Below are 14,434 nucleotides of genomic sequence, written 5' to 3' on the forward strand. Positions count from 1 at the left end.
CCCCCCCCGTGGCAGAATACAGCTCTGACAATCAGCGCTTAAGAGTACTGTGATCTTAATACAGCTCTCCTGACTTCTCACAAAACAGCAATGAATCAACTAGAAGTATCCGTTCATCAAATTCTATCAGAGCTATAATTCTGGTGGGGGAGTACTGTCATGTATCTACCACTGTAAAAACACAATTCCAGTACACTACTCTATAATACATGATAACTCGATTCTATGTTGGAGTACCTTTTCATAGATAAAGGTTGACATTGTCGATAACTACTATCCCCACATTGGTGACCCGGGCGTGACCATCAAAGCAAGACAATACATCTGGGAAGACAAAAGATGAGGGAAGGATGAAATGTTATTCTACTAAAATAAATTAAGTGCAGTTACATTTAAAAGGGAGTTCTTGAAATTGTGATACGGAATGGAGATAAGAAGTGTGAATTGGTTAAAATAAACATTTAAAATCAACTATATAAAAAAATTTTGAATTATTTAGTTTAGAGAATCAATGTTTGACATTTTTTCTTAGAGAGCTAGTTACACAATCTTCAAGAAAAGTAAAATCCCTAAGAAGAAAGGGTGCAACAAGAAACTATGCATTTCAACTCTGATCCTTGCAGCTGTGACTTCTGCTGCAATTCGCTCTTTGCCATTCAACATCACAAAAGGCAAAATCAACATCTTCACAGTTAGATGAAATCAAAATTGTCTGTGTTAGTGAGGGCAAAGATCCTTGGATGTTATATCGTTAAATCTGCGGCTTAAAACAAAATTTGATGCTCACGATGAATTTTAAAGCAACTATATCGGCATGGCGATGTATCCGTTGAGTTGATAGTTCGCGATATATCGATTTATCGCTTGGTCCTAATCATCAGATGATCATTACTTTTGGATTCGCTGATCCACAGAATGTTGTTATTTTAAATCTATTAACATATTGCTTTTAAAAACGACCTGTTTTTACTAAAAAAGGGACTCTGAAATTTGAATGTCCGAGATCCCAAGAACCCGTAGTTTATAAAATCTAGTAAAATCACTGCAAAATATGCTGCTTTTCTTCCATTACCATTGCTGCCAACTGTACTGGATTTTCCAGGAGATTACTGGATTTTTCCAGTTTCTCCTTTTCTACTGGTTTAATAAAGAATTTTCTGGTTTTTGTACTTTTTAGAAAATTCTCTAAAATTGAGTAAGTTTCTTTAAAAAAAATCTATTTAAATAGATTGTTGCTTGCTTAAATATTTAAATAAGTCTCATTTTTAAAAATCAATTAAAAACTTTTTTTGTTCTAAAATTTTCAGTTTATTTTTACTCAGAACTCCCTTTTTAAATTAGTTTAAAAAAAATCTTAACTATCTTTGATGAATGCCATTTACCATTCTAAATTATGGGTAAACATAATACAAAACATTTTAAGTGCATTTAATTCAATCATAACTGGAAAATATTGCTTTTTTTTTCTATTTTGATTATGATAATGGAAATCCCTAAAATTCCCTATGTGTGAAATATTTTGCATAATCTACTGGATTTTTTCCTATCCATGTTGGCTAGTATGCATATCAATTATAAAACAAAAAGAATAAAACATTTCAAACATATTTTTCCCTATAGTTTTCTCAGAATTATTCATCCCATAATATTAAAATATTGCGTGTTAAAATGATTAATGCAATCTATTTCCTTGCATGTGGTAACAAAATAATTGAAAAATTCTTTAAGAAAAGCACTCTTGTTTCAGTTTGACTGTACAAACACCTTGTCAGATCAAGTGTTGGAGAACGTTTATGTTCAGGTTGAGCCCAGTGAAGGTTTTGAAGTGGTCTGTTACTCTCCTTGTTCAAGATTACAGTACAGTGTTCCTGGTACAGCATACGCCTGCATCAGCTTACCCAATGATCCCTTAGTTGGTAAGTTTTATTTACTTCTTATTGTTTTTAGATCTGCATGCTCTGTATAGTTTGTCTACGGTAAGAACTCCTCCCACCACAATGTCTGGGGCTGTCTGCTGCTATGGAAACAAGAATAGCTCATTTCAGGGAGGGTAGCTTCCCTTTCTCTCGCCAACCCGAGCCAAAACCTGTCCTAAACAGTGACCCCACACCCCTACTTGAAATAGTTATATCCCGTTACCATAGTCACCTCCACGGGTCCAGGCGAATGGCATGGGGAATTCTTACTTTTGGCAAACTATATGCAGTGGTGCTAAATATTACAATTTCATAGTCTATTACAGTCTTACGGTTGAGTTGTTAAAATTGTGGTTTTCAGAAGTTTACGTAATCTTATTCTTAAAAAAAACTTTAAAAACTTTGGAAAGGAAAACTTTCCAAAGCTTTTGTTTTTTTCCCTTAACTACGAAGAACTAATCCAATCAAGTTCTAACCAAGCAATAATTTCTTTCTACTCTTTGAACAATTCTAAAAACAATTTTAAAAAAATAGAAAATCGATTTCATGGCAATAAAAACATAGCTGCCAACTCTACTGGATTTTGCCAGTTTCTCCTGGTTTAATTAAAATTAGATTTGCACATTTTTGAAAATTTCCTAAAATTGAGTAAGTTTCCTGTAAAAAATCCCTATTTAAATAGAATTTTTGTACAGATCACTGCTTGGTTGCTTGAATATTTAAATAATTATTACTGATACATAATGAAGCAAACTTCATTTGTAGAAGTTCTTGTTTTAAAATGTCCAGTTTATTTTTATTCTGAACTCTCTTTTTAAATTAATTTAAAAAAAATCTCTTTACTACCTTTGAGGAATTGCAGCCCTTTTAATATTCGAAATTAAGAGTAAAGATAATAGCAATGTGCTACAATTATTATAAAATTTATAATATTTCGTAAAATCTACTGGGTTTTTTCCTATCCATGTTGGCAGCTATGTAAGAATAAAAATAAAAATCTGAATCTTTTGCCCTCCCAACAAGCCCGTCTAAAACTTAATCTTCTCTCCCATTAGAAAAGCAAAAAGACATAAATACAAATCTTAAATGCTGAGTGCAAAAAAACTTTAGCGGTTCAAATGATGATTAAAAAAAAAAAAGCAATAATGGCTAGTTCTAATTTAACCAAAAACTAGAACATCAAATTTCTATTTTATAATGAGGTATAAAGTTGCAGCAATGTAATTTTTTATTTAGTACTTTTATCCAAATTTTACTTTTTTATGTATAATAGTAAATTTATGTATAACTTTATTTATATTTTGTACCTATATAGAATTTAGTGTGTGTACACCTCCAATTTGTACTAATCTGAATTCTGTAAATGCTAACTGTTTTTATTTATTTTTTTAAAGGTTTATTTAAAGCAATGAAAAACAAAATATTATATGCCATTCTTAAAATTAATATTTGAACCTTGCCGATCGTGAAATGTCCTCTTTTGTTGTGAAGAAAATGAGCAGTTTTTTCCAATTCAGAGTTGCCGCTCTACATGGAAAACCTGGAATTTAAAAATCACCTAAAATAGCAGGGAATTTTAAGTTTTTCCTTACAACTGAGAAAATACAGGGAATTCTATTTCTTTTTTTCATCTTTTAAACGTGGTGACCACTTAAAAATCAATCGGTGGGATATTTAAGGATGATATTTTCAATTACTATTTCTATTCAATTACTATTGCATTATTTGTTTTAAGTATACTAAGCTGTTCCTTATTTCTTCAAGTTTTTCCAGCAATTAAAAGTAGTATAGTTAGCCTAATATAGCTCACTCCAGAGCACAGGGATTGCGTGTTAATAGATTGTACATAATATGTACAGGGAAAACACAGGAAATTCTTTTTCTAGATTTGTGTGGCAACCCTGCAATTTTTATTCATCAAATTTTAGAAGTTAATCCATTAATAAAGGCATCACTAAGAGACACATTCCCTATTCATCATAAACTTCAACTTGGGCATTCCCCGCAGTTGTACCTTTTTTCCGGCAAGACAGATCCAAAAAAAGTTTATTTTTTTACATTTCTAGAACTCCGATTGTATCCTAACCCACACTTAGGAGATCCATTATTGGCGAGTTATTAAGAAATAATTTGGCTCAAAAATTAATCACCAAAAAATTTCTTAGTATTTAGCCCTGTAACCGAAACATTTTTGTGGTTTATAAAGAAGTTATGCAGCTTAAGGAAAGGAAGATAAAAAGAGCTTTTGATGTTCATTTTATCCCGACATTGAATTGTAATTAGTTATGCTCTTGTATTGAGTAACATTTAGTATTAAAAGAAAAGAATAAAAGTATTTACATTCGCTTTCAATAAAATTGGATAGGAATTAAATAGGAATTAAATAGTTGATTTAATTTGCTTAGAACGAGATTTGGAATGATTAAACATGGTGCATAGCGTTTTTAAAGGTGCTTTTGTCGTTGGGTATTTTTAAAAAGTGCCTAACTTTCTCTTTTCAAAAATAAAATAAGGTTTTAATTCGTTATGTCGATTTTTGCCATGTATTGTGCAAAAGCGTGCTTTTCACTTTGTTCTAATTAACGTTTTCACAATCCATTTTGGTGTAACGTACGATAGCGCCAATCATTTTACACGTTTATATATTTTATCATGATCATGTCTTTGAAAATTATTTTGCATTTTTTTTTTTAATGTTTATAGTGCTTAAAAATTAATATTTTTTGAGTGCTTAAAATAAAAACTTAAAAGGTGCTTATTTTTTATTAAAAGATTTGGCTACGGACCCTGTTAAAAAGAATTATATATTGATGAAATAAAGAAATAATATTAGAAATAATATAATAATTATTCAAAATAATAGGAAAAATTTTAACTAAATATGTTTATGCCAATTCATTAAAACATTAGGATTTTCCTAAGTGTTTTTAATTTTGTATTAATAAGCAAATGAACTACTTAACTTTGTTTTGTGTACTTATATTGAAACTTATAATGTCTTTCAGTACTTGGAACATTGAGTAATACATTAAAGTACTTAGTTAAAGATTGTGATCCAAACAGTGGGGAACCAGATGATGAGGAAGGCTATGAAGATGAATATGTAGTAAGTATTCTTACTTATTTTAAGATGATGGCTTAGTTCAAGGAGTTAGGTGTAGTTCAGGGAATTCTAATACAATTGTGTATATTCCTTTTCATTGACATGGAGAGAACATGGGAAATATTAAAGATTAATGAAAATAGAAGAAGAAAAATTATTAAAATAAAATATTTAAAGAAAAAATTTTTTTAGTGTATATTAAAATGCCAAAAAGCAAAACAAATTATAAGATAATCTATTCATCGGCTCACAGGATTATATCCGCAAATAGCACTCTTTTTTGCGGATATAAATCGTGCGAGCTGATGAAGAGATTATATAATTTTGTTTTTAATACAGTGTAACGTCCCATATCCGGACGTCCCTTTCCCGGAAGGGTCAATTTCCCAGACACTTTTTAACAATCAAAATAAACAAACATCTCTCCATCATCCCCTTTCCTTAATAAAAAAAAATAAAATAAAAAAAGAAGTCTTTTGACATATTTTCTCTTTTTTGCATCGAACCCATAAATCACCAGAAAGGGGAAGTGAAGATCTACCAAGCCCATTGAGTGACCATTAGTGACACTCCTCCCTTGGAATGTAGGAAAAAGAGAGAGATTTGTTTTCAAAAGATCGCAACTGAGTCCCCCCCCCCTTTCCCATGCAGGTGGCTAGTAAAAGAGGCATTTCGTGGAACCTTTTTATTGAAAGAAGAAATACTGTGGAAAAGGGTAAACGGGGCAAGCGTTAAGGTGGAGGGGGAGTCAAAATGGAAAATTTGAATAGGTCTAAAAGGATATACGTCCTTGAGAAACAAAACATTCGTTCTTCCCCATACCATGTAATATTTAGGAGGCGGGGGGAAAAAGGGGGTAACATTCTCTCTTTAGCAGATTCTTTCAGTCATAGAAGAAAAAATAAAGAGAACCCGATCAGCGTGCCCCGCCTTTATGCTTGATTGATAGCCAATGATTGGAGAGAAAACAATAATTTGTTACTTCCCCACCCTCAACTTAAATGATCTCCTCTTTACACTTATTTTCTTTCACAAATAAGGAGGAAATGAATTTTTCTCCTCCACCTACCCACCTTAATGAATGACGGGAATTTCCCTTTCTTGCTTGAATCATTCTAGTTAAAAATGGCGGATTATTATTTTCATATGTCAATTTTTTTTCGTTTTCTATATTTTAAGCAATAATATTTTTTTTCTAATATTTCATATTTTATTGATTAGATATTCTAATACTAAAACATTATTCCCCTTAAAAATAATGTTTATTTATTTTTTGCTTCTTAGATTTAGATCATTTTAAGCTTTGTTCCAGAATGACATGAATTTCCCCTTCCTGCTTGAATCGTTCTAGTTCAAAATGGCGGATTAATATTTTCATAACTGTTAAATTTTTTTCGTTTTCCATATTTTCAGCAATAATATTTTTTTCTAATATTTTATTTTTGATTTAGATATTCTAATGCTAAAATATTGTTCCCCTTAAAAATAACGTTTATTTATTTTTTACTTCTTAGATTCAGATCGTTTATTAAATAATTTTAAGCTTTGTTTACCTTGGGGGTCTATTATACGGACTTCTGGAAGTCCCACCGATTCCGGATACGCGACTTTACACTGTATATATATATTTTTAATATTTTTAACTTATTTTAGAAGTTCTATATACCTGCAACTTTTGTGCAGTAAATAAAACTTATTAATTTTCTTAATTTCCTTCGTTTTTTTTTTTTCTTTTCTTTTCTTTTTTTCCTTTTTGTCTTTATTGTGCTATATGTATATGCGTGTAAAAGATAGAAATACAAAGAAAAATATGTTTTAAAAAAGAAAAACGTTACTAAATTATTTTTAAAATGAAATTAAAAGCCAGTAAACAAAATAATGAAAAGATATAATTTTGTCATCGGCACACATGATTATATCCGTTAATTACAGTGTTTTATTGTATTAGTATAGCCCAGGGGTTGCCAAACTTTTTTGATCATCGACCCCTACATAATTTTTCGAAATCTCCATCGACCCCCATAAAAATAATTTTCTGTTAATTAAGATAAAACTCTATTAGATACAGTGTTTGTACATTTGTTTTATGATTTTGAACATTTATTAAAGTAATAGTACATAGTGTAACAATAGCTTTATGAAAAATATACTAATGTTGAAATATAAATACCTTAATATTTATGAAAAAATAAGTAATTATAAGTAAGTAAAAGTAATAAGTAAAGTAACTACGGATTTATTGCTTCTTAATCAATGACATGGGTGTGCCTGGTGTTTTTCTGCAAGATTCGTTATATTGGGTTCAAAATTGGTCCATTTTAATCTTAAATCCCTTCGAAACTCCACATTTAATTTATTTCTGTTCTTAGTTAAGTTAGAATTGACGTGACTGAAACCGTCTTCAACCATATAGGAACTTGGAAATGCTATCATAAATGGCTGAGCTATTTCGTGAAGTCTTACATATTTTTGCATTATATTTATATTTGTCCAAAATTTGCTTATTGTTAAATTTTTAAACAGCATCTTTGCTTCAAATCTCCATAATAATTCAGCAAGCTCATCTTGCATGTTGATGTCCACGTTTTCAATTTGAGCAGAAAATGGCACAATAATCCAATCAGGGATGTCAATGTTTTCCAAATCAGCAAAACGCAGTTTAAAATCGTCACTCAATTTTTGAAGATTACCTGTATATATTTCCAAGTCTTCTTCTTTTATTTCTAATTGTCACATATCTGAAAAATACTGATAATCCTTCGACCAATCGACCCTTCCGGTTCGGATCGACCCCTAGGCTCAGATCGACCCCCGCTTATGTTAAATAGACCCCTGGAGGTCTATATAGACCACTTTGGCGACCTCTGGTATAGCCGAAGCGAAACAAAAATTTTTTTGTCCTGTTATTGTAAACCATCTCCAAATAGAATTTATCGTCAGTTTAAATTTTGACAATGGACTGAACTAGATGGGGTGCAGGGGTGATTGTATTCCAGGTTTACCTTGGATTTCAGAGTTTTTCGTATCATCCCTTGTGGTCTAGAAACTAGGAGGTCTAGGGCATGATTTTTTCACGGAATTCTGCATATTTCAAAACCATTGATTCGTGGAAATACGCAAATTAAAACCTATAATCCAAAGAAATTTTCACAATCTAAAATTAAAAGGATTGAGTTCTACTATCCTATATTGAAATTTTAAAGCCTTTGCTAAATTGCGTTAATGAGAAATTTTAATATTTGCAACTACGCAGGAATCTGCTAATATCGCGATTCATGTTCACACGATTTTAATATCAAACATCGTTTTCGTATTTACCTGATTTAAAAGTTACCTATTGCGGATTGTATTCACATGACTTAAAAATCCAATATCGCAATTTGTATTCACGCAAATTTAAAATCCAATGTTGCTATTAGTATTCACAGGATCCAAAAATTGTGCATTGCGATTTATATTTACACAATTCAAAGATCCAATATTGTGATTTGTATCAACATATTATCATGATTTTAAAGCAAAATATTGCAATTTGTAAACTATGTCATTGTTTTTGAATAATATTAAGAATTGTTAATCAGCGTTGCCACTCCGCAGGGAGAGCAGGAAAAACCTGGAAAATACAGGGAATATAAAAATCAGCTGAAATACCAGGGAAAGTGCTTAGAATTTTGTATTTTTCCTTAGAAACCGGGAATTTTATTTCTTTTTAAAAAATTCAGTACTCTCAAAGCTCTATCTATGGGATATTTAAAGATGATAGTTCAGCTATATTATATTGTATTTTTTTTTCGAAGGCATTATCTGTTTTATGTCAGCTGTTTCTTAATTCTCCACGTTTTTTTGGCAACTGGAACCAGCATCTTTATCCTAATATAGTTCACAAGAGTGCAGTGAATGTGTGTGTCCTCTTTATATATATTGTATAATACGTGCAAAGGAAACATAAGAATTTTTTTGCAGATATCAGTGGCACCCCTGTTAATACATTTTATCAGATAATTTTGCTGGTAAAATTTTTAAAAAAAGAGAGAAAAAAACTTACATAAATTGAACAAAAATCCAAGTAAATCCAATTTTTTTGATTTTCTTTTAATAGCCAACCAATTACTTAATGAACAAATTGCCATAAATTTTATGTATGAAAAAAAATGAATGTATTTGTCTCTGCAGCTTGAAGAACTGGACATAGTGTTGAGCGACCACATTCAAAAAGTATTAAAAACAAACTTTAGCGCTGCTTGGGAAGAAATCACTGCTAAGAACGAACTGGAAGACACTTATGCCTTTAATCTCAAAACTCTGGAAGGTAAGCTTAAACATTTTCTCATAGGAATATTTCTTGTCAATTCCTTACTAGTGGTTTTGCTTTATAGAAAGGTTAAACAAATGAATCAATTTAGCTTCAATTAGCTTAGGGATTAGAATTTAAACTTTTTCTTTAATACTCAATATAATTTTTATTTATTTATTTATTTTACTGAAAATTTTCTAGATTTAAATCAATTTTATATATTTTTATTTCCCTCACTTTTTTCTTCTTCAAATTTACACTTTTTAGATCTTAGAAAAACAGTTATTCATTGTTAAAATTTCTCGAATTTACAAAATTAATATTTGATTATAAATGAAAAAAAGAAATTCAACTACTTTTTTTGGATTTTATATTTTAGTACAAATATAATTCTAATAATCTAACTCATTTTTTTAGTAACTATTTAATTATTTGTCTGTTTTTTATAATTAAAAAATACCAAAATGTATTTTTACTTGTAATTAGAACATTAGGAAAATATAAATATGTAAGGAACAAGAGTGTCCCAACTGCATCAAAATGCTTAAAGCTAGAGTGATTTATTATTAATATTTTTATGTTTATGTGTGTACCAAATGGTTTCTGTCATTTCTTACAGATGCTGTAAAGAATGTTCTCCAATTTCTTGGCATGCAACCTTGCGAAAGGTCAGACAAAATTCCTGAAAACAAAAGTTCACATGTACTTTTTCTGTCTGGAGTGTACCGCGGTGGACACATGGTGTTGGTGCGAGCAAAGCTTGCTGTCCGTGCTGACACGGAAGGCGTCACCATGAACATTGCTGTCAGGAGTAGTGATCCCAATGTTAGTGAAGTGATAGCGTCTGCCATCGGATAATCTCTGATATAGTCGTTTTATTAGTTAAAATGTATATTTAAATATATTTTCAGTTAACCTTTTAATGATGATTCGTTTCATGCTAAACTGAAATTAAATCTGATTGCAACATTTTTTTTTATATTTTTCTACAAATTTCTTTTGATCTTAGCCATTCATGGTACATATATTTAGTTTAGTTATATTTATATTTCAAATCAATCTCTTTCAAACATTTTTTTAATAATTGTTTAAAAAAGATCTTTATTCTTTTTTTTTCCCAAACAACTTCACTTGCATTAATTTATATTCTTAGTGAGGAAAAACTACTGGTTATTTGAACTTTTCAGAAATAGAGGTTTTTAATTTTATATAAAATTAAAAATTTTGAGTACAAGTATTTTATTAAAATATGAATATTAACTTTGAAAAATAAATAAGTGAATTTAATCATATTTTGCCTCTTAAAAAAAGAAACAGATAAAATTACAAATGTTTATCTGTTATTTATTTTAAGAGAAATTCATATCATCTAGCTTTTTTTTCCTCCTTGTTATCGGTGAAAAAATAAGAAAAATTGCCACAAATACCTCAAAATGCTGTGAATAATTTTAATTAAATTTATTATACCATTTAAAAATTTCAAATAAAGAAACATAAGTCAAAATTAGTACATAATCCTTTACATAGTTTTTTTTTTGTTTTTTTTTCTTTGCAAAAATAAAAGGTTCTTGAATTACGAAAAACTTTTTACTAATTTAGTAACCGCTATTTGAGGTATCTGCAAGAGTTTAGAATTTTTCTAACAGATTCAATTCAATTTCATAGAAGAAAAAGAAAGATGATATCCCCTCGAAAAGCAATGAACTTGTATAAATTTTGATTCACTGAAACTTGGGTTGCATGTTGTAAAACATAAAAATGTTCTGAATAATAAGTTGCTAATTCAATATATAAATTGCAATTGTGGTAACTTTTTGTTGTTTTAAATGCTCTTTCAATCTATGAAACTGATGATTAATGGTGAAAAATATATTTTATTTTGAATCGATCAAATTCTAAATTTCTGTCAGACTAGGATTAAAGGATGTGGTTTTTTTTTTCTTTTTATTATATATTCTTGCTCTATTTCATAGTTATCTATCATTCCATTGTTCATATTTTATGTTTCATTACCATGCAATAAAGTGGAAAATATTTTCAGGTTATGTGTCCTTTTTTTTTTTTGGTCACTGTCTTTATTACTGACTCTAAAAATTCAAAAGAGCTTTTTTTCTATAAAATTAAAAAAGAAAGAAACTTTTGTGTATCAGTATACAGTTGAACCCCATTTTAAACAAATTCCAAGGGACAGATACAATTGCTACGCAATGATGAAAATTCGTTGTACCAATATTACGAATTTCACGGTTATGTGCCTTTGTTTTTGTCTCTGTCTTTATTTTACTGACCAAAATTTCTAAAAAGTATTTCTTGGAAATTTTTAAAAAAAATTTTGTTTGTATATTAGTATGCAGTTGAACTCCGTTTTAACGAATTCCAAGGGAGCGAAACAATCGCTACGCAATAACGAAAATTCGTTGTACCGATCTTACGAATTTCAGGGTTGTGTGACTTTTTTTTTGTAGCTGTCTTTAATTAACTGACTATAATTAGATACCAGATAATAGAACCAGTAAAAATTACAAACTTTTCCAAATTATGCGCATTTTCAAACAACTGAACTGGAAATCGCTCTTTTGGAAAGCCGCGTGTATCTTTGCTTTTTCACACATGAATGGGTTGTGGTTTAGTCTTTTCAGGGTGACTCGACTTTATTGACTTGTCTCTTTCCTATCAGAGTCTTTTTATTTTGAAAATGCGAAAATATTTTAATTCTGAGATACTTGTGCGCTTTTGGTGAATGGAAAAGTGTTTTTAATCATGAGAGAAAATGAGATTTGTTGCTTATTATCACCTTCGTTAAATTACCAATTTCGTAAAATCAATATTTTTAATCCATTGTTTCTATGGAGATTCATTGAAATTTTCGCTATTTGGGATTTTGCTGAAGCGGGATTTGACTGTATAGTAAAGGAAGTATACGAATAAAAAATTAGTAGTTGCTATGTTCTAAAATACCAAATATTCAGAATTTGCCCCATTTTCTAGTAATTTTAATTTACACTTGAGAATTGCAAAAAGCTGTCGATAAACTAAAAAAAATAGTCTAGCTTCTACATTTTTATGACTACTTATTTTCTAGATAAAAAGAATTTATAATTGTCTCAATTCTTTTGTTTAGTAATTTTCGCTTTTTTAAGCATTCTTTTTTGCAATTTAGAGACAAACCTTTTATTTTTTTCCTATACAAGCAATTCGATTTAATTCCATGATCATATTTTGTACAAATCTTTCTAATACTTTTACTTAGCTCTTATTCTTAATACAATTGGAAATTATTTTATACAGAAAAAATATATAATTAAATGTTTTGTATTTTATATCGCTGCACAAAATTGACAGCTGTTATTTTTGTTTTTTAATTATTATTATTCTGGCGTTGGTGGGTACAACCGATTGTCTCTATAATCTATATTATTTGTACTCATACTTTTTCTATAACTGCAGCAAGTTTCTCGATGCCCTTTTAATAATACTTAAATCTTGTTTTATAAATTACATACCTGCCAAGTCTCCTGTTTTTTTATTGAAGACTCCTGTATTTTACAACTATCTCCTGATTACCCGTATATTCTCAAATTTCTCTGTATTTGTTAAAGAAATGTTTTTTAAAAAATTGCCGATAAAATATCCGCTGATGGCAAAAATCCCTTATTCCTCAACAGATATTGCTATTGCTAGTACTACACTATGTTGAGTGTTAATAGATTAAGTAGTTTTAAAAAAAATCTCCTTTAAACTATGATTTATTTACATATTTTTTTCGTTCCTTAATGTAATTGCTTATTTTCAATTTCTCTTTTTGACGTGCACGATGTATCAAAACTTTACTTGTAGCCTAAAATGTGTCACTAGTAAAATCTCTGTTATTTTATTTCCTCAATGTTGGCTGGCATACATATATATGTATCAAAGGCAAGGACTATTTTGGCTGATATATGGGCAAATCAGCGACGGCAAAATCAACAACTTTTATCATTTAGCTACTAAAATAAAATTAAAATTCACGCTTTTTTGTTCTCTTCGCCATGCTACAAGTTATACAATCATAATCACCCTTTATTTTTTCTCTTCTGTTATATTTTTTCCTTTTGCAAAATAAAGAAATTATAAATGATTGATTTAATTATCTGCTTCAAAGTTACTGTCCGATAGATGTATGTCATTTCGTAGGTGATAATGGGAGCAGCAGATATACTAACAGAACATAGATACCAAAGAGCAGGGTTGGCAAGGTTTAGGACAGAATGGATTAATCCACGGTTTAAACCGTCCTGTCCAAAACCCTTTTACTCAAATTATGTCACTATTTCATCTGAACAATATTTAAGAGGTAAAATAAACATAGAACTAATAACGTATTGATAATTAAATATACTAGGGAATTTTTGTTTTTAAAAGTATAATGTTTTATTAATATTGTTTGACTCTTCAATTTAAACATTAAACAAAGGAAGATTAATCAGTAATCAAGTTCAATTGGTCCTCTCATTCAATAGTACATAACTGAAGTTTGGCCTTGCCATACAGGTTAAAATATTAGGGACTAAGTGCTTGGTTCGTCATAAACAGATTTATCTATAGTATTCAATACTTTTATTTCATTCATGTTCAATTCTTTTAGTATAGTGGTGATACATCACCAGTGTCAGTAACTGAAACTGATGTTATGCCCTTCAAAACTATTAATACATTTTTCAGTTATTTTGTATTTCCAATTTAAACTAATATATTTATATTCAAAAACAATTCTTTTCAAAATAGATGTCTTTTTTATCATCCTGTGATGCAGAAATTATAACATTTTTTTAAAAAAATATTGTGAAAAAGGTTAATTTTTGAACAAATTTAGTATTTTTTTTAGGAAATATTATTTTTTTTTAATATTGCCATATTTATTCTTATGCAAAAATATTATTTATCAGTATTAAAAGCATATTTATATTTAAAGGATTAGGCATTCACTGTTGTTGTTCAATGAATTGTGGTGCTTCAAAAATTATAAACCTTTTCCTATTATATTATATTATTTTCTTTTAATAAGTTATAGTAAATTGTATAAAAAATATCAAATATTTATTGATACATGTAATTATTATGTGTACAATGGTTACACCTATA

The 14,434-nt window shown here is 29.3% G+C and overlaps 1 protein-coding gene across 1 annotated transcript in view; it reads left to right on the forward strand.

Annotated features, from left to right (window-relative positions):
• Positions 1-11,353, forward strand: part of gammaCO (coat protein (coatomer) gamma) — a gene marked incomplete in the record, with an annotated part of 43,602 nt that extends 32,249 nt beyond the window's left edge. Inside the window, 3 exon segments of the mRNA XM_071182781.1 lie at positions 4,922-5,022; positions 9,193-9,328; positions 9,933-11,353. Of these exon segments, the coding sequence (XP_071038882.1) occupies positions 4,922-5,022; positions 9,193-9,328; positions 9,933-10,171 (476 nt within the window).
• Between the last annotated feature and the right edge of the window lie 3,081 nt (positions 11,354-14,434).

Source organism: Parasteatoda tepidariorum, chromosome 6 (assembly GCF_043381705.1).
Source record: "Parasteatoda tepidariorum isolate YZ-2023 chromosome 6, CAS_Ptep_4.0, whole genome shotgun sequence".
Classification (NCBI taxonomy): domain Eukaryota; kingdom Metazoa; phylum Arthropoda; class Arachnida; order Araneae; family Theridiidae; genus Parasteatoda; species Parasteatoda tepidariorum.